The following is a 21220-nucleotide window of genomic DNA, read 5'->3' as shown; positions in this document are numbered from 1 at the left end:
ATTAGAACAAATCCCTCTATTCATTAAGAGAAGCAACTATATATCTATGAGTCCCCTACAGCTCAACATAACAGCATGGCTTTACCTCTTATACTTCGTTTTTATACTTTTCTGCTCACACATTTGATGCAGTGTGGCCTTTTCCAGCCTTGCCTTCTGTGGTCTTTGCTACTAAGAAATGGTTCTTGCTCTGCACCCCCTGGTGTCTGAACATGCAGTGCTGTCTCAGGGCTTCGTTTTGATGGCTTTCTTGCCTCCCTGCCTGCCTTCTTTATTTTTCAAAGAGAATACAAAATAGTAATTTAAAGAATTAGAAATTATACAAAATTTCACTAAACAAAATAATATGAATTCAACAGTATTTTTGTATTAGTGTTGTCTTCAACTTAGTTGTTCAGATTGTGAAAAGAAAAAAGAAAGCTATAAGAAATTAAGAGAGGGAAAAAATGAAAAAAGAAGAAAAAAACCCATTAACTGGTCCTTTCCACAGACAGCAGAAATCCACAGTATAATCATCCAAGATATCCTTCATACATCCATAGATACATCTCTTCCACTCCCTCTCCTATCCTTCTCATCTTATAATTCCTCCTTTTGAACAGTTTCCTTCCCTTTTCACAGTATCCATCATACCCTTCAGATTTTGTGCAGAGACGTTTCTCAGTGCTTGCATCTCATGTTCCCATGTGGGGCTTTGGATAGTGTGTCTGCATAAATCCTGTCTAGATGCCCAAGAGGTGTCAACTGGTCAGAACAGCCTAGCCATGGTAGAACAACAGTGTTCCCAGCTCGTATCTGTACTACAGTTACCAGATGGTGGACTTGTGCAGTGTTTCTGACAGGGGACTAAGAATCTATCACATAGACGAACTCTCTGTTACCATGCCTCTTTTACACACAGTTGTCTAAGGTGTGGCGCAACAGTGAGTTGCTTGATGTCACACTCGTGCACTCAGTCTGTGATGTTTTGGTGAGAAGGCTACTTTTAGTTGAAATTCTAAACCATCTGACTTCACCTCCAGGAGGGAATGATTGACCTCAGTGATACGGTTTAGCCCTGAAGCCTCACTTGTTCAGAACTGGAACCTGACTGAGTGGTGCAGGAGGTGCCTTTCTCAGGGATTCATCCATTGACCAGTTCAGGGCTCCATGTGCTGTTTGGAGGTGGAAAGGTGGAAGGTAGCTGGAGGAGGTTGCGTCTCTGGGGGCGTGACCTGGGGGTGCATCTTTGACCCCTGTGTCCTCTTGGGTCTGTGTTCTGGCTATTACGGCTTGAGCAGCTTTTCTCTTCTAGCGCCTTCTTCCATGCGATTTCTACCTGGGAACCAACCTACCGTGGACTGAACCCAGTGAGAACATGAGCCTAATAAACCCCTCCTCTAAGTTAGTGAGTATCAGGCATTTCATTCAGCAATGGAAAGTACCTACTACACTGATGTTCACTATTATGGTCAATGAGCTTTTGTTATGCAATTTGTCAACTGAATGGCCCCTTCATCTGGATAAAGAAGAGTTTAGCATGACAGCATGGGAAAGCAGACTTAATCAGGAAGCAATTTCCCTTCTGCAGAAAAGATATTTTGTGGTACAGTTACTGCGAGAGCTGCAGTCAGGATGGAACCACGGCGGGGCCATTGTTTATGTGCGCTTCCCCCACAGCCGCAAGCTTATGCCTAGAGTGTGGCTTTGAGATCCGTGCTGACTCAGTGGTTGGCATCTGAATTGTACTGCAGCTGCCAGAGTGCGTTGATCATAATAATACTGATGGTTGCTGCCTGACAGGGTTCTTCTTGATGGCCAGTTAATATTTATAAAGCACTTGGGCCAGCATCCACCTCATTGCAGATATTACCTAACAACTGAGAAAGGATCAGATAAAGGGTGTTCTCGTTCATCTGTGGGCAGCCAGCAAAGTCATGCAAAGAAAGTCTTTTTATTTATTTACCATCTGAGACAAACAGAATTTCTGGTGCCTTTATGCTGCAGGTACACCTGTGAGGCACTAAGTGATTGGGCAGAAAACCACAGTCAGTGGGGTGCAGCCTGGGTTGGGGGCGGATGGACAGGGCTGCGCCCAGGGCTGCGGAGTCCCCAGCACAAATGGTGGCGAGGGCTGCTGAGCTGCAGGAGGGACAGAATGGGAGGAAGGGGACACCCATGGGCTGGACACCACAGGAATGGGGCTGACTGTATCGGATTCCTGGTGTGCTACTGTGTAGTTGGTGGGAGAAGAGCCACAGGTGGCAATCTGTGAGCGTGGCACAGAGTTGTGCCGTGTGCCCTTCTTGACCTTGGTGAAGGCATGCAGTGGCATTGGGCTTAGCTCGGGTTCTGTGGAGGGTCTCCAAGGCACCACCACATGTTGTAAAGTCGAATCACCTTGTGTCTGGACCAGGACAGCCCATAGTGCCTGCATGGGATTTCTGCAGAGTCCTCAGAAGCTTGCTTGGAAATACAGGCTTTGCCTATCCAAAGGGAAGTGAATTTTTCATGTCCATCCATCTCCATCTAGACGAGGTAATATAAGGTGGACAGCACCACTAGTCACATCTGTATGGAGAACCAGGAGGCAAGGGTGTGGAGCTACTGTGGTACTCCTGCGTCTGGAGCCCAAGCCTCAGGCTGTTCCTGGGCCTGCACAGTGACAGTGCCAGCACCGGGACACTGCCCCAGCTCTTCTGCATTCTCACGGTGCACACAGCCTTGTCAGGTAGCTTTGTAAAAACTGCACATGAGACAGAAAGGCAACTCAGAAGCACATACCTCGTGGGAATGCCACCTACTCTGGACAAGGCTGTCCTCTGCCTCCTGAATGGGCATCTGCATGCCACAGCCCTCGGGGTCAGTGATGGGGCTGCAGTCCCTCCTAGCTCCTGCTGCTCCAGCCCAGCCTGTCTTCTATCTTCTACTCCCATGGGACAGTTCTTCTGTCAATACACAACTGGCCCAAAGTGACCCAAATGCTCCCCCAGCTAGCACCGCTCCAGCCACCATTCCCTGGGAAAAAGTGTCACTTGAGACAGAAACTAACCTGATCTCTAGCCAGGAGTCCACAGGCTTGTGGCTGCTCAGGCCATGGTCAGGAAGGCCATAACTGGCAGTGGCCAGCTTGGTTTTAGGAGCACCCATGTGGGCCATGTGGGAAGGAGCACTGAAAGGCAGAGCCTGCGTCATCGTCACTGTGGCCCTGCATGTTTGCAGAGGGGGTTAGGAGAAGGCTGTACGGGGATCAGAAGGACTGCTCCACATGTCCTGTCCATGCCCTGTGTGTCTACTGTTCCAAAGGAAATTGTCTTTCTTTTGGAGGCTTTTTCTCCTACAAGCACACTGGGATTGGGAGGGGCTCACTGTGCAAGCTGCACCTAAGGAAAGCCCAGGATAGGCCCTAAGTGGGGTGCCCAGCTTCACGCCTCACACTTTGGAGCCAGGGTTTCCTCAGGCTGCTCACCAAGTCCATTTGCCACTTGCTTTTTCTCCAGGTGGGTCTGTCTTAGGTTGATACAAAGCAAAAATAAGAAACATATCCAACTGTGGAGAGTTCTCAAGGTTTCTCTGGAGTCTGGGTACCTCGACCTTCAGTGGTAAGAGGCAGTGGACAAGTGTGAAACTTGCGTAGAGCTCAGTGCAGTGTTGCATGTTTGTAATCCCAGCTACCAAGAGACTGAGGCAGGAAAACTGCAGGTCTGAGCTCAGCCCTGGAAACTGAGTAACTTAGCATAGTGTTTTCTTGAAATAAAAGGAGAGGGATAGAGTTGTAGCACAGGGTAAAGCCCTGGACTCAATCCCTAATCTAAAAGTTAATTACTTAAATATAAAACAAGAACAAAACACAAAGCTTACACCACCAACTTCCATATAGATGAGGCAGACATTGGCATGAGACGTGAGCCTCTGAGAACCCAGCAGTGGCAGTCACTGCTCACATGAAGCACAGAAAGAGGAGCCCAGGGCTGAGAGATGCCAGGGCTTAGGGCCAGCGACTCCTGCTCTCATCTCGGAGGCCCAGAGAGCCAGTGTGGCCCTGCTATGTGGATGAAGGAATCGTGTTTTGCTCCTTGTTTCTGCCGTTGCATGGATGTGTGAAGTGCCTGACTGGGCGCCGATGACTTCCAGTGAATCCAGTGCTCTTGCAAGTCATCAGGTGGAAAGAGTCAATCCCTGCTCCCCAGGGAAAGAACGCTATTCCTCAGGGAGGGGCTAGATGGTAGGATCCCTGCTCCACCCCAAGTCTGACATGGGAGTTGAGAAGCAGGGATGCTCAGCAGCACAGTTCTCCTGGGCATTTGTGGTATGGAGACCTGTGAGATGACTGCATAGGGAAAGCGCACTGCAGTGCAAACTTCCATTGCCCAATGTCATCCGTTCTGGACCCAAACTTGCAAGCGCCACTCTGCAAAGCAAAGGCCCTCTTGTGAGCCCACTGTTCAGCGCTGTAACAAAACACCCAGATGTCTATAGCCTTGCGGAGAGAGGACTTCTTTGGGCTCTCATCTGGAGAGGTGTCAGTCCATGGTGGATGCTCTGGATTTGTGGTGAGTCCATTGAGGCTGGAGACCTTGGTGAGCAGTGCTGCTCACCTCATGGCCAGGGAGCAAAGGGGAGGAAGGGCAAGGGCCAGCTCCCAAGATCCCCTTAGGGACATCATCAGAGCAACCTAACGACCTCCAGGGGGCAGCTCCTCAAGTCTCCACCGACTCCCAGGAGACCCAACCTGGAGACCAAGTCTTTAGCACATCAACTTCAGGGAACAGTCAGGATCCAGACTATATAGTACTTGACCTTGCAAATCCAAGGCACTATTCCTAGCAGGGCCTCTTAGCCCAGCTGAATTCCAGTTTCTTGTGCAACCCCAGCTGTCATCCAAGTGAGGGCCATACCATCCTTTCTACTTCCTCTTTCCCAGAAGGACCACCATTATGCTCAGAATGGAAAGAGCCCAGTAAAAATACTCTTGGTGGCCTGCAGCCTCTGCTGTAGCCCAGTGCCATCGGCTGTTGCTCGGCCTAATCTGACTCCTATTATGAAGTGCTATAGAGTGTGGGCCTTGAGAACAACAGCGTCGGTCAGTGAGTCTCAGGTCCATGGGCTGAGAGGTCTGCAGCCCAGGCACTGGTGTGTTTGTTGCCTACACCTCATAGATGGAGTCTTCTTGCAGGGCCTCATGTGGGGGAAAGACAGAGTCACGTGGGCGTCTATCCTGAGGGCCTCATTCTTGTTCCTGGGGCTCCACATTCTCAATACTGTCCACATAAATTTGGAGATTTGGTTTCAACTTATAAATGCGGAAGCCACCTACACTGCCTGGCTCTAGAGCCACTGTCCTGGCCGCAGAAATGTACGCATAAATCTCTGGAGAGTAGAATCAAGGCACACAACTCAATTTTGAATTTTCAGTTAAAAAACAGTTACTTAATATAAGCACTGGCCAAGTATTGCACCTTTATTTGCTGCTTCTAGCAAACCTAACCCGGCAGGGCTTCCCGCAGAATGGCGTTCATCCATTTAGCGTCACTGGCTTCTGTCCTTCCACTCTCTACCTGCCTGGTGCGTAAATGTGTTTTGTGGAGAGGAAAACTGATCTTGAAAACGCGATGAGAGTAACTTTCTAAGAACGGAAAAACAGGAAACTAGAGCCAACTGAAGCCCTGCAAGGCCTCCTTGAGGAGCTCCCCGCCAGCCCCCGTTGCTATTCCTGCATTTCTTGTTTGCTGAGAAGAACCAACCTCCAGCTCCTGAGAACACAGTGCTTTGTTTCCAGTCTGAGCAGCCACATGGCTGGAGGACTGGTACGGAGCCTCAGCGCTGCCGCTCGGGAGGGCCACGCCCTCGGATGCCTTGCTCCTTGCTCCACGCTTAGAGCTCCGTGTCAGAGAGGCTGTGTGCGGGAGAGCGCAGTCCTGAGCTGCGTGCTGAAGTGTCGGTCAGCAAAGGCGCACGCAGGCCAGTGCCCGGGGCTCCGCCCGCTTCTCACCTAGGGACACTGTAGCTACTTCACTGTGTGCCAGAACACCATCGTATTCAGACGTGACCAGTGAATGGCACGTTCTCAGAAGGTTAAGTAATGGAAGGCTGAAGTTGGACGCTTGCGCTTCTCCGCTTTCCAAAAGGGCTTGGTGACTGAATGTCCCTGTAATCCATCGGCCAGGAGAAAGCTCTCTGAAGTCACCATGGGTCCTGGTCCGGTACAAGCTGTCTTGTCCCCACTTACCTTGTGTGATCGCTAATGAAGCCTCCTCTCAAACTGAAAGTGTCCCTGACTTATATTCTGCTTTTATTAAAATCTGGGAAGTCTAGCGTAAAATGTTTTGTGTAGTCTTATTTCACATTAATATTTCAGAGAAACTAAGTAGTGAATAGTTATTTCAACAATAATGTATGTTTGTATATTGCCCTATAGATTACAAAATACTTATAAATAATACTTTTTAATATGCCTTATTTGGGGCTGGTGAGATGGCTCAGTGGTCTAAAGCACCTATTTAGAACAAACTAAGCTAAGCAAAGCACGCGGACCACGGTTCAATCCCCCAGCACCACATGCCAGCCTGCCCTGCCCCCTGGTGGGCTGAGCTGGCCACACACCCCCAAAATAAATAAATAAAAATTAAAAGATAATAATAATACGCCTTATTTAATACCTTATTTAACTTATGTATTTTTTCACAAATTAATAAGTGCTATAAATTATTGTTTGCTAATTAGATAGTATCTCCACATTGCTAAAATTGTGCAGATTATGATTCCAGAATTTTCACAATACTGATAATCAATTTCTGGAGGAATTTGCATTTAGAGGGGAATTCTGTAGTTCAAAGGGGAAGACATGGCATAGAAGAAGGGTGAGGATGGTGCAGCTGATGAGTCATTCCCAGAAAGGCCTGCCCTGGAAGCTCCTGGGAGCTCATGCATGCAGCAGCTCCGTTAAGCTCATTTAGAGAGATTTTCCTTCAGTTTGATAATTTGAAGTTTTATTTGCAGATATATGCTCAGAATTGCTGAGATAAATATAAATTGTCTTCAAGACAACATGAACTCCAGCCCAGCCATGTGACACAGAGTTTTGTTTTTTAAACACAAGTAATATTTTATCAAAGTGATCTCTAAATTGTAAATTTTTTCCTCTAAAGCTAATTCTAAGAGAGATGAAATATAGCAATTAACTCATGTCTCCAAGATGTGTTTAATTAACAGTAAATAAATGGTTTTATTTTATAGAAGCAGAAACATCCAAAAGGCTAATTGAATTCCCTTGAGTAAACTGCTTTTGTAGCTGCTTCTAAGAACTAATACTGAGGATGATCCATTTAGTCTTTTACTTTGAGCATGAAAAAATCTGAATCACATATTCTGTGTCTTTGCATTTGTTTGTTAGGTTTTTTTGTTATTGTTATGGTTGGCTTAATATATTTCAATAAAACCGATTTTATTTCAGCTCTATAGTGTTTTAAAATTGCTTTAGCTATAATGCACAATAATTGTTGTCTTTCTTAGTTTCATTTTGTTATTTTTCTTTTCCCATTGTCAAAAATAAATCCTATTTCCTACAGGCATATTTGCTCTGCATGAAATTCCTCATATGTTTTGCAAAATAAATAAGTCTGCCTACCTCCAGGGGAGCTCAGGAATCGGTTGTCTGCTGGTGTATTTGTGTTGGACGTCCTCCCAGTGAGCGGTAGAGCTCCCCACTTTCATCTCAGCTGTTCCATCTCCTTTATATCTGTGGAGTCTTCCAGAAAATACACTATTTCAGTCCTCCTTCCTGTGTTTCTCATTGGATAGATTTCCATCACTAATAATTGTTCTGAACAGTCAAAGTAAGACTTTCTTGTTGAAGAAAATCTGGAAAACGCAGAAAAATATAGAGAAGCATGAAAAAAACTCAGCCTCAAAGCACAACTGCACCAGGAAAGGAACAGAGGCAAGGAAGTGTTCATTATATTAAAGAATGCTGCAAGGGGAAAGCTTAAACTCAGCTCTTCAGACTCCACAGTGGGATTTGCCCAGACAGGGTGAGCCAGCAGAATGGTACTGCCAAAGAGCAGCCATGAGTGTTCAGCTAGGCTTCCCCTCATCCTAACAAATGTGGCAAGGATGCCTTCTCCATGTCCAAGTTTCAGAGAGTGACTTCCAGGTCTTTCCCGGGTCCAGAAGCCTGGAAAAGGCTGGGAGAAGATGAATATCTCAAAGCGACAAGGCACAATCCACACTGCAAAGTTTCCCAGAGGCAGTGCTGCAGGAAAAGCAATGCAACAGCCGGGGTGAGGGCAAAGCCGGCCCCACGTTCAGTGGCTCAAGGAAGTGTAAAGGCCTCAGGCATCAGTCCTCCTCTTTTAGGAAATGGCTCTTCGTTTGGCACATGTTTTTCTTACTTTTTAAGTGTTTCTCCTTTACTGAGATTTGCCCTGTAAACATAACTGCATGTTTGTTGCAAAACTGATTTTTTAATAACCTTCTCATGATTGGTAAATATTCACTATGTGTTAGAACAGCCATAAAATAGTGCATACATCACAGTGTGCTGCTTAAAGCAGAGCTCACGCTTGCAGAGTGCTCAGAATAGAGACAGCCACGTGTTCCATGACATAATGGACTAAGCATTTCACAGATGGCTCACGCATAAAAGCAAGTGCAGGGAATCTGCCACAGCTATCCTCGAGTATGAGAGGCTGCTCTGTCAAAGTAGCTTAGGACGCATTCCTGGGAGCTCCAGGAGGGGTGAACACAAGCCGAAGCTGGCAGGGAGAAGGAAAACCTCTTTGGAAGTGGTCAGCGGGTCATTGTTCGGTGGTATTTGGGCACATCTGGGTGAGCCTTAAGGAGCGCCATAAGTGCTCGTTTGGAATGTTGACCTTTCCCAGTGAGCAACTGTACTATTAGTCACTGTGTAGAGTCTCCGAGGGGCACTGGCATCCCTTCCTCAGGCTGCTTGTGGTAGAGGCTTGTGTGGGTTGTCATGGAGGCAACTATAGCCCCAGGAAGCCGAGTACCCAGGTCCTGCTGTGTTGCTGCCCTTCCAACCCTCCTCTCTTGTGGGCCGGAGTAAGGGAGGCTGGGTGGGCATAAGCTGGGTGCTCTGGGTACTACAGTGCTTTCCAAGAGTTACAGAGTCCATTGTCTCTGGTCCAGCAAGCTCTGCTCTTCTGCCCTAATCCTACAATAGGAACAAGCTGACATCCCACCCTGTAAGTAAAGGAAAACCCAGCGTTTTCCCAGGTGCAGGCAGTGTGAGTGCGTGCTAGCAATTCCTGATTGCAGTCTTCTTACAGGTTGGCTTTACTTAGTGGTTGGATGGCTATCAGAGTGAGAGAAACAGGCATGAAACTTCATACTTCTCTGATTTTTAAAAAAAAAATTATTTAATTGTATTTGAAGAGTGAAAACAAAAGCAAAAACAAACAGAAAAAAAGACAGAAATAGGGTAACATACAATACATATGTTACAGATTTTCAAAACAGGAATAGCTAACAATGGTTTTTATCTGTTTTTATCATCAAATCTGTTGCTAAGATTAACAAATATAGTTATGCAAGATTGGGAAAATAATTGCATATTGACGCTTACTTTCAAGAAATCTTAATTTTTTTCCTTGCCCTTTTTGTCTTAATCTATTTTAAAGAGAGTATAATGATTGACAAGGCATTAGAACCATTACACATTTAGAAGACCAAGATGAGAGGTATTCAGCCATGGGTTTTTTTTTTTTTTTTTTTTTTTTTTTTTCAGCCATGGGTTTTGTATTATACATTGCTGCCCTGGATGTAGTTGCTTAGATCACAGATGTCAGAATACAGAGTTAGTTAAGGTAAAAATTCTAAACATTAACTGCTATTTTCAAAAAACCGATGCAAATTGTGAGTACAGTCATCTCAGCTATCCTGATGGCTAAGATATACAGGATATACTTCTCTGATTTGAAAACATTAATATTAAGTGTGATATTGAATATAGAAAAATATGCCCACTGTAATTATATAGTACTACAGTACTTCTGGGGATTGAAGTCAGGACCTTACACTTGCCAGGCAGGCACTTATGCTTCATGGACTAAAAGAAAATACATTTTTCAGAACTCAAGTAAAGCTGACGTGACATTTCTGCAAACTTCACACTTCCTGCCTTTCTGTCAAGCCTGGCCCTGATGCAGGACCCGCTCTTGTCTCTGCTCCCACTATCCTGCTTTCTGGAGCATGGCAGGGAGGCCAGGCACAGAGGTGGGAGCAGAACAGTGAGACCTGAGGCTACAAAGGATGCTTCCTCACCGCATTCCCCTCCCCTGTCCACATCAGTGCACCAAGCCGTCTGCAGCTCCATGTATATGATGATCAACAACTGAAATCGTAAAATACAGCGATAGTGGCATGACACATAGAATGTACCTATGGCGGTCGCTGTCCTATTGCTGGGACTGAAACCTGGTCCTAACAGCTTAAAGAATGAAAGGCTTATTTGGCTCTTAGCTTCAGAGGAGTTGGTCTGTAATCAGTTTGCTCCAAAGCATAGGGTTTGCAAAAAACTGGGAAATTTTTAAAATTAAACCTGGGAACAAACCTTGTTCACACTGAGTTGCTAGGTATTGCTGAAGAAGCACAAACTGTAAGACAAGTAATTGCTCTTTGAAGGCCAGTAATGAAAATAAAGTGATAGCAATACCAATGGGAGAAAATACTTTTCTAAGTCCATCTCAGCTAAAGGACTTGTGTACAGAATACAGATTCTCAATAATCTGAGAACAGGGGTCCAATGAAAAGTGCTCAAAGAATTTGCACTTAGGCTTACCCAAAGAAGAAAGCTCTTACAGAACCACAAGCAATCCCAGTGAGCCAAAGTACTTTGGAGATAGAACAGAGCTGAAGGCCACACATTCCTGTTTTCAAGCTGTATTACAAAGCTGCAGGAATCAATACAGGATGATACTGGCATAAAAACAGATGTAGAGCAATAGACCTGAAATAAACCCAACGTGGTCAGTTGATCTTTTACAAGGGTCCCTAGAACACAGCCTGGGGGAAGACAGCTGTTGCAGTAAGCGGTGGTAGGCAAACTGGACATCCAGGTGCAGGAGACTGAAGTTAGGACTTTGCCTTGTATCTGTACCAGAATTAGATTGACATGGACATGCTGTGATCAAGCCAGTCTTGCTCATGACAACCAAGAGAGAAAAAGGCTCTGCAGTTCAATCAGTGGACATCTGGGCAGAGAAACAGGCAGATATCTGCAACAGAGCATTGCTGAGATGTCGCCCAAGCCTGTTGGCCACGACGTGATTGAACCTGGAGGGCATTATGCTAAGTGAAATAATGCCAGATAGAGACACGAATATTGCAGAGCTCCACTCATGTGGGAAGTCTACAGAAGCCAAAGTCATAGAAGCAGAGCACAGAAGTCGGTGGGCCCGGGGATGGGGAAGAGATGGGCTTTCTTATAAGATGAGCAAGTTCTGGGGGCCAGTGTGCACAGGTGTCATAGGTGCATTCTGCGGTGTGACTGTGGTGATTGCTACAGTGTATGTCAAATCACAGTGTTGGACATCTTAAATATGTTCACTTTTTATTTAACAATTAAATTCTTAAAGATAAAAATTCAGTAGAGAACTACATTTAAGAGATACTAAGCCACTGATTATAATTGATTCCAGAGAGCATAGAGGGGTGAATAAGAAAAATACCTCATGGGTAGTTTGATTATAAAACTACAAAAGTTTTGGCAAAAATCATTGCAGTATGAATCTTGAAAGGGGATATATTACCTTATATAAAATTGACCTTAGTAAACTTGAAATTTAAAGTGGTAAACAATTGCACTGAGTTCTAAATAGAAACATAAGTAGTGTTGTAAACTATGGGAAGCAATTATGTTTACATATATTGACTTCGTTAAATATGCATGCATTTCTGCTTCCATGGTAACAGTTGGGAAAGTACATTTTCAGACCCTATAGTAAAGCACTACAGTGCCAAGTCAACACTGAAATTATTTGTTTTTTATGAACATTACAAAGTAATGGCTTTCCTTTGACAAGGAACTCTATAGGAAACCAAGAACCTTTACTTATTTTTGCCCAGTTTGAGCTATGTGCAATTAATAAAATTTATTCTGATTATGATATTTCAATTCTTAAACATTTTTATAATTTTTATGTTACTATTGTTATTTCATTACATACTCAAAATATTGCCTAGGGTTCTGTATTTTATGTCCTAAATGAATCATATTTTAATTGGATACATGATTACATGTTTCACCATGTGTTTGCAGTCCATTTTCACATTTAAATATCTTGCCTGGTTCAGTCATGCATTTCAACCTTAGCTTTTCAGTTGCTTATTGATTTGTTTATTGCAATTAAATATGCCTTGTAAACATTTTCTTCTGGAGCTAAAATGGCTGATTTTTTTTTATCTTAGGAGAACAAGTGAATGAAGTTTGATATTAATAGAAAATTTTACAGATTCTGCATTGATGTTTTCTCTCACATTTTCTAGAAACTTGTTATCTGAATAGAACAACCTTGTATCACCCAGCTACTGTGCAGTTCTTGATTGATACGATAATGTTAGAAGAAAACTAATTATAGCATTGGTTGCTTCCTGTAGCAGTCCCCTGGCGCTGCCAATAGCCAAGCAAGACAGTTTGTTGGAAAAAGACATCATGTTCAAAGACGCAGCAAAAGGGCTCTGTAAGCAGCAGTCCCCGGACGCTACCCCTGAGCACACCGCGATGAACAGCTGCAGCAAACCCGAGCAGGTAATCACTCATGGCCGTGGCGTGCCTCCACATGTCATCGCGCTTTGCAGCCCAGCATACTTAAAAAGCAAATATCTGCTGCCTTTCAGTGGAAGAAAAATTGAGGACTGTATAGGTTCCCATCTGCATACAGCCCATAAAAGAATGAGCGCTGGACTCATCATTGATTGTGTTTTACAGCAATCTGGGTTTCCCAGTTTAGCTTCAGTACCAGGAACGTGGGCTCAGCCAGTGTGCTACTTCTTGCCTGGCTCCAGTTGAATCTTTCGTTATTATTTTTGGACATTAGGTAGTCTGCATTTTTCTGTTTCCTACAACTATCCAAATACAGGCAAGAAAAAAGAACAAAGACTGACAGTCATACTTGGAATTAACTAACTGTGGTGATGGTGGTGGTGGTGGTGGTGTGTGTGTATGTATGTGTGTGTGCATTTGTGCAGAGGTGTACAACTATGGATCACTGTGGTCAGGCTAAGGGAGATGGCTTTAGAGTTGGAAGACTGCACTTTGGGATTATAGTAATGAGCACATCTTCTCTTCTTATTGCCCCAGAAATAAACGAGTTGGTGTGGTAAGGGTTTCGTGAATGCCAGGGGAATCTGCATCCTCAAAACAATCTTTTTCAGCATCTCTAATCCTGAATATGTTAGTTAAAGCTTCTAAAAACTCGCTTTTCCAAATTAAATTCTAATTTAATTTAGATTGCTTTAGATAAAGAAAACTTTAAAATGTTCATGCTTTTCATTTTTATTGACATTGTTTTGAAATACTTTTCTTAGTTAGCTTATAAAAAACATGTGGAAATTGTAAAGTTAATTTGATTTTCTACTGTTGAGATTTGCTAACATTAAAAACCCTCTCTAGTACAAGTCAAGCCATTGCATAACCTGAAGTGAATTCCTATGCTTGAGTTTACGTTTCCATTACTGTGTTCTTAAGCTAGTAATTATTTGTCCAAGTTCAGCAAAAGTTCAGGGATAACTGATTACCTAATTAAAGATGAACAAATTCAGCTCCAACCTTCCATCAAAGCACTGAGATTTTTACCTCCTGGTGTCAGGGCCATTCCTAACAGGCAGAACAATTTCTTTTAAATGTTAATTTAACACAATGTTCTCAACAAAACAAAACATTCTTCAGAAATGAGAAGACCTTCTTGTCATAGGAACATCCAGAGAAATCCTTGCTGGGCTGCTTTTCTGTTGTTAATGTCAGAGCTTAGGGTTGAGTCCTGGGCATGAGTGTGCTCCTTATCCATCCTGTGGGAGGGCCCCGTGAGTCATGAGACTCAGGCTGCAGCACTTAGCTCAGCCGGCCACATGCGCAGCCTGGCCACGAGGTAAGGGTGGGTCTGTGGGTGACACTGGGGGGACACATTGCCTGCATGCCTACATTGTTCAGGCTCCAGCCACAGCAGGACCTTGGAACAGACTTGCTGAAGCTTACAAAGCTCTGATTCACATTTCAAAGAGAAACTCGTAAAAAAAAAAAAAAAATCTTTTCAATCAAAATAAAAATCGACTGCTTCCAGATTGTTGTAACATGTGGGTTGTATCAAATGGTGACTGAATGGTGCAAATGAATATTCAAGGATTGCTTCACCACTTTCTAAATTTCTGAGAATCAGTAAGATTTGCTTTCATAATATCCCTAAGAAAATAAGAGGGTTTTTTTTGCTGCTTAAAACTAAAAATTCCCCCTTCCTTACTTTTGTTTCTTAGTCTGTTCCTCCCCCCATGCACTGCCTTTATCCCATTTTATTTCTGTTTTCTTATTTAAATTCTCTCTTTCATCCCTTTCTTCTTTCTTTTCAGAAAACTTAAATTGAATTTAAGCTTGGAATTTTGATATAAAATAGCCTGCAAAGTCTCCTGTGTTTAGAAGGTGCCTGGATAATGACTTGCTATGTGAGGGCATCCCTGGGTCTTGGCCTGAGGGTTGGTCTCCTTCCTGGCTCCTCCCTTATCTCTCTGCTTCCTATCTACCATGCCCTGAGCCACTCTCCTCTGCCAGTCCCTGCCCCAGGCCAATGCTACCTAGAATTGGCGGACCATGCAAAGTCTGGAGCTTCTAAAACAGGAGCCAAAATATACTTCTCTTTCACTTTGTTGGTGTTGAATATTTTGTTCCAGCAACCAAAAAGTGCTAAGAGAGTTCTGTTACACTTAGTGCAGACACATCAGCTTGAGAGTGACAGAAGAGATTATGGGGCTCTGTGGGCTGGCTGTGTTCCAGGAACTCTGTGACTCTGGGAGCTCCACAGCCACACTCAACCATATCTGTGAGGCGAGTGCGTGGTGTGGACTTCACATGGGTGTGTGACGATGCTGTCGGTGAGGGCCTTGAGGTACCTCATGTTCACAGAGTGGAGCACACCTAGTCAGACACTTACTCTACTTTTGTTGGTGTTGTGCATCTAGACTGAGAGTGCACTCACTCACTTTTACCATAGGGAGCTTTCTGCTTTTCACTCATCTAGTAATCTGAATAAAGCAAGAAATGGAACAGCACGAAATCCAGCCTTGCGCCAGCAGCCCTGTGAGAGCGGAACGAGATGGGCGAGCTCTGTGGCTGCCAGACAGACATGCCTTGGACCTGGAACCATTTCTCAACCATGTTTGAGTTTTTCACTGTCTTTTGCATTATGTTTACATTGCTCTTTTTGACAAAAGCCATAAAGATTGATCCTAGGGTTGCACCCTTAGAAAGTGTTTTTTACCTGACATTGGCTTAGATGACCAGAATTGATGAGAGACATTTCTCCTACCCAGTATTCACACTGTAATTATAACATGAAAATATGCACGGATGTAGTTTCCTTTTCTTTGCTGTCAGCCCCAGTGCCTTTGAAATCCTTATAAAGAGTTTATGCCTGAAACAACCTTGCTTGGGACTGATGAGAAATACTTCCTTCTAGTCTCTTCTCTGGCAGGACTCAGAAAAGGCCAGGGTAAGGTGCACAATGTTGGTGGCCTTTCCTTACTTCCCATAGGCTCGGGAGTGGGTGGCCCCATTTTGCTGTCAGCCTTGTACTTCTCTCACCCACCCACATAGCAGCTGTAGCACTGGGGAGGAGACCCCGTGGGAGCACCAAGGAGAAACAGCCTAAGCCTCCTCCCAGGCTCCTCAGCACAAATGCAAACATCTGTCAGCACTGCTGTGCTTCCTCCAAGTGTGTGGGCAGAAACTGGCATGGAGAGTGCTAGCGCTGTGGTTGTGAGAGGAATGTCATTTTCTTAGTATAAGTCATTACCTTTGAGGAAAAACATCTTGCTCTTGATTTTTGTTTTTTCCCAGTTTGCTCTGGAAGTTAACCAAGTGGACCAACTTGCTGCAGAATTTGCATTGCTTTGCAGTTTTGCATTATTTGAATTTACTGCAATCATATCAATTGTATGATGTTATATACACATGCATATTACATAAGCATGCTAATATTTGTGTCTAGATAAACAGGTGCATATACTACACTCTTAGCTTTGGGATATCGATGAGCCACCTATAATTCTTTGGCATAATATTTGCAAATGCATTAGTAAGAAAAAGTATGTGTGTGTCTGCCTCTAAATGGGCAGTAAGCTGCCTATCACACCTCTCTCTCTCTCTAAAGCCTTTTGCCAGTGCTTGCTTCCCCTCTGGAACATAAGCCCTTGCCCATTGGTGCTTATTTTTCTAGAACCTTCTATCCACATGCAAGCAATCCACAGCAGGAGCCTAGGGTCCTGTCAGCTTGCTCCTCAACAGAAGAAGACTGTGGCCTTGTCAGAGTGAGCCAAGCAGGGAGCCACCCACGCTGAGGGTCTTCACCGCTCTTTTTCTGAATGCACAGGTTGCCTGAGTTCTAGGCTGATGGGTCAGATTTTGTGCTGATGCAGTAAAGCAAGTCTGACTACTCACCCAAAGACCCCAAGGGGAATATGACAGTGAGTGGTGGTGGGGGCCCTTGTTCAGTAGAGAGGGCAAGGACATGGGGCTGCCAAATGCCCCTAACCTGGTCTTCAGGGCTGCACATGAACACCAAGATTATGCGGGGAATGAATGTGGCACCGTCTTGGCCCGACCCTGGTCTTCCCGGCCACGCTTGCCAGCGGGTTCGGTGCTACTCTGGGGAAGCCAGTGCTTCTTGGGCACAGCTCGGTAGCTGCCTGCTGAACAAGTCACTCCTGCCTCCCAGAGCGGCCTCTTGGGTCAAGCGCCTGCCCTGCCCCAGGGCTCCAAGGCTTTCAGTGCGTGTGGGGCTGGAAAGAGGCCAGGACTCTCAGGCGTCCCTCGGACCACCTTGTAGATGATGTGTCCACGCATCCTGGACGTGCCCAAGTTCCTGGGGCTCCAGGCCTTCAGCCTGGGTAGGGGAGGTCACCCTGGAGGACCTGAGTGGTAAAGAGAATTTACCATGAGCAAGGAACAGAGGAAAGACAAGAGTTTCTTTGGATCAGAGGACACTGGGGTAGTGTCTTTCCCCTTTCTTGATGCTGAGACGTGACACCCAATTCCCGCAACTTGAGGAGAGGTTTATTGTAGCTCATGTCTCAGTCCGTAGTCAGCTGGCTGCGGGGCAGAGGAAAGCCGCTCAGCGTGTCGTGTCAGGAGCAGCTGAGAAGGAAAATAACCCCTTCCAGTTGCGTCCACAGTGACTGCCTCTTCCAGCTAGACCCGATTCCTCACGTAGTCAGTGATGAGCCCCATGACCAACCTGCTTGCAAACACACGTAGTGCTGGGGAACGTGGTAGATCTAAACCACAGCAACCATCAGCAGAGAGAGCACATGACTGGCCGTGGGCAAAATCACGCAGGGTGAGAGACTGGGGTTTTCATAAGGGTGTTGAAATATGGAAGAAAGGTCCAGGCAGCACATGTGATTATCTAAAAGTCTTTTTCTGGGTCCCTAAGCACAGTGTAGCTCTCCCGTGTGTACCGGCATTGTCCTTAAAATTGTGTTTACAGTTGCAACTTGGATGTATCCATTTTCCTCTGGCTTCCAAGAAGTGTACCGCTTTAGAGAAGCAGGAAATGTGGGTGTGAACAGTGTCTTAGAGAAAGTGAGAAGGTGGGCCCAGACACACTGCAGGGCAGGACGGGCCTCACAGCTCGGGCTGGTCCACCTCTGGCTGCAACCACTCCTTAGAGGATTAACAGTTGGCAGCCCATCAGACTGTGCAGCTCCCCGTGCTGTGCCCGGCTTCTGACTCGGGGTCTTCTCCATGTCCCCTCCTGCACGGGCACAGCCTTCTCCTGCTTCCCAAAGCACACTCTGCACTGCAGCAGCACAGCACCAGCACCAGCACCAACACGTCCTCCATGCTGAAGCAAAGGTTCTCTGCACCTTGTCTTCCTCTCCTGCACGTCTGGTCATGGGAGCTCTCCCTACCTCATCTTCTCCCTTCCCCAACAGTGGACTGGAAACACCCTGAGGTCAAGGGCATCAGCTTTTTGTTCATCTTGGGACTGAATCGCAAGGTCAGTGCTGGTCATACTATAGAGGAACAAGGAAAAATGTCAAATTCGCGCACCTGTGGCACCAGACCTCTTTTTGGTCTGGAGCATGCTGGGATGTCACCCAGTAGCTCCTGTCCCAGTTTCTGCTTCCTGCTGGCCAGCTGAGGGCCCCTCGGATGTCCTCTGGCTGCTCGGCACCTCTGGGGCTGCACTGACTAGGGAAGCACCGGAAGCTGCTGCAGTGAATATCAAACTTTTAGAAAGAATTATTTAGCAGGAGAAACTTCCCCAAAAGATATATGTGAAACACACCTGATATTCAAGGCAGAGAAAAAGCTGAGTGCCAGGCAGGACATGGTGCTCCGTGCCTATAGACCCAGCACTCGGGAGGCTCCGGCGGTAGGACTGCCTTGACTTTGTGGCCAACCTGGGCCTCGTGGTGAGACCCTGTGCTCAGTCTCTGACCAGGCTGCTTATCCTCCACTGTCCCTACGGTGACGTCTGATGTCTGCCAGTCTGGTGAGCCAGAGCCCTCTTCCCACTGGTGACCCTCCCGGGAGCTCTCTATCCACTCTCCAACCCACTTCCTGGATTCAGCCAGACCTCCTCAGGCTGCACTGTATTCGACACTGAGTCCCGTTTTCCCCCCACCCGAGGAGTTCCTGTTGCTTGGCCACAGTTGCATAGTCTTCCACACCGAGCTTCAGTGCATCTCACCAAATGGCTTTCTTTTCACTAGTGTAGGGCTTGAACCCGGGATCTACACACCACCATACATCCCCAGCCCTCTCCCCGCCCATCCATCTTCTCATTTTCTTTCAGTTTTTGAGACAGGACTTTGTTAAGTCACTAAATCACCTAGGATGGATTCAAACTTGTGATCCTCTTGCCTCAGCCTTGCAGAGGGCTGGGGTTACAGGCATGCTCAGTGCACCTAGCAGGAAAGGAAGTATTTTCTGTTATTGTTGTCTTAGATGAGTAAACAGACCAAACTACGATATTCCACCTCCAGGCCTCAACAAGAAGCCTCCAGGGGAGCTGGAGAAAAGCCAATCGTCGGTGTCCTGGGTCATTTCTAAGCATGGCAGGCAGCCCTGAGGATGTGCACTTGCCTGCAGAGCAGGCACCTGGCTGAGGCCACCATAATTGTAATTCTCACAACTGGCCAGCACATGCGCACCATCGCATACCCACATGCTACAAGATGCAAGGTAGCTGCATGGGATTAGACAGAAATGGTCCAGGTCCCCCAGCTGCAGTGGGAACACCTGGGCTTGAGCCAGACATGAAGGACCCTGGCTTTGATTCACATAAGTTTTTACATTGTTCTTTCCCTCAGTGCGTGTTTGCTGCACGTAATGATGGCACTCCCCGTGGGGAGTTGGCGCACAAACAATGTACCTCAGTCCTTCCGATGTCCCCTCCCCATCCCTCTTTTCCCTCCATCTCTCAGTCCCAGCCCTCTTTGAGAAAATGTCTCCTTCGTCCTGGTGTCCCTCTTCTATTTCACTCCTGGTTTTCACTCTTGTGGTAGAGGAGCTCAGCTGGGGCCTGGGTCTTCACACATAAGCAGCACTGAGCAGGCAGAAGGATGCAGCCCGGACACAGGAGGCCACCAGGGATGCTGTCCCCCGGGGGCTGGCCGAATTTCCTGCCCTTCCTCTTTCCGAGGTCTGCCCACTCGGCACTTCCTGTGCCTGGAAGCTCTTTGTGGAGAACCGAGTGGATCAGGCAGAGAAGCAGGCCTCAGGCAGCCCCCAGACTAGAAAACGGCCCCCAGCCCAGAAAACGGCCAGGGAAGCAGGGATCATTGCGACTGCTGCTTTTCTCTTCAAAAAGTGCCCAGCCTGGGATGCTACTCTTGAACTATTTAAGCTGTTTGTAAACTCCAAAATTATGTTATATTAACTAATTATAAGAAGTTGATATTAAGTAATTGTAGTAAAGCTAACATGCTTTGTGTCCATTAAATCTGTGAGATACTTTGACAAATATTCCTTTGAAATGTTGCAAGCATAGAGGAAAGGATACTCTCAAGGTGTTGGGCTGAGTGTGTGCATGCTATGTGATGCAGGAGGCCTGTCCTGGACATTTCTCACTTCAGAGTATTTTGCAGATTCATTTTTAAATAAGTAGGCATGAGACCACCGGAATATTTTCCTACCTACAGAAATGGTTGTAGTACCAGTGCCTGGAGACACCTGCCACAGCACCCTCCCACTTGAATGCGTACCACAGCTCCGTGCTCTGAGACACTCCGGGCACCCGCTGTCTGTGTCTTGTGTTAACATGTTGAGACTCAGCCAGAGAAACAATGGACTGACTTAGGAGCTCATACACATGAGTAATTTTGTGAAATATTCCCTACTATCAGCAAAGCAGTCATAAGCTTAATTTTAAAAGGTGTAATTTTCACTACAGAAACATTTCACTGACAAATGATATTTAAATTTTTAATGATATGTGCAGTTAATAATGTAGCATATGATATAAATAGATAACAAGTATAAATATCGAAGGCAAATAAGAATACAAATGACACACACTTGCTGTTATTAAAATTGACTCTAGGCACCTGTGAGCTCACAGGGACATCGATAAGGAGCTTCCTGGGGTTGTATTCCTGTCATATTAGGGAGCTGTCTGCCTTTCAGGGTGTCCTCAGTGCCTGTCCAGTTAAGCGCTGCTCATTGCCAGCTATGTAAGGGGCTTAAACTTATCTGTTTCATTTGAAACATTGTTCAATTTTTAAACTTGCTCTGTTCAGCTGAGAGCTTATGACATTTCTCTTAATCTCACAGCTGCTGTAATCCTAAGAGTAATGTTGAGGTTCATTGTCAAGGTCTGGCTCCATCACGGTGAATGCAGAGGGCAAGTACAGGCCTTCTCTGCCTCTCCATGTCCGCAGGAAACAGAAGAACACTGCACACCCCTGAGCCTGGCAGCTGCCCGTGGGACAGGGACACAGGAAAGAACAGAGCTGCCTGTGTTATGGGAAGGGAGTAAAATGAGTTGCCATACGGGCTGGCCCTGGCAGA

General features: G+C 45.8%; 1 protein-coding gene across 1 annotated transcript in view; it reads left to right on the top strand.

Annotated features, from left to right (window-relative positions):
* Myo16 (myosin XVI) overlaps positions 1–21220 on the top strand; it is a 416963-nt gene that overhangs the window by 122279 nt on the left and 273464 nt on the right. Inside the window, exon 10 of the mRNA XM_023715200.1 lies at positions 12595–12745. Within this exon, the coding sequence (XP_023570968.1) occupies positions 12595–12745 (151 nt within the window). The remainder of the gene's footprint in view (positions 1–12594; positions 12746–21220) is intronic.

This window comes from Octodon degus, unplaced genomic scaffold (genome assembly GCF_000260255.1).
Source record: "Octodon degus isolate 3935 unplaced genomic scaffold, OctDeg1.0 scaffold00039, whole genome shotgun sequence".
Classification (NCBI taxonomy): Eukaryota; Metazoa; Chordata; class Mammalia; order Rodentia; family Octodontidae; genus Octodon; species Octodon degus.
Note: the sequence above shows the minus strand (reverse complement) of the source record. Positions and strands in the feature narration are given on the sequence as shown.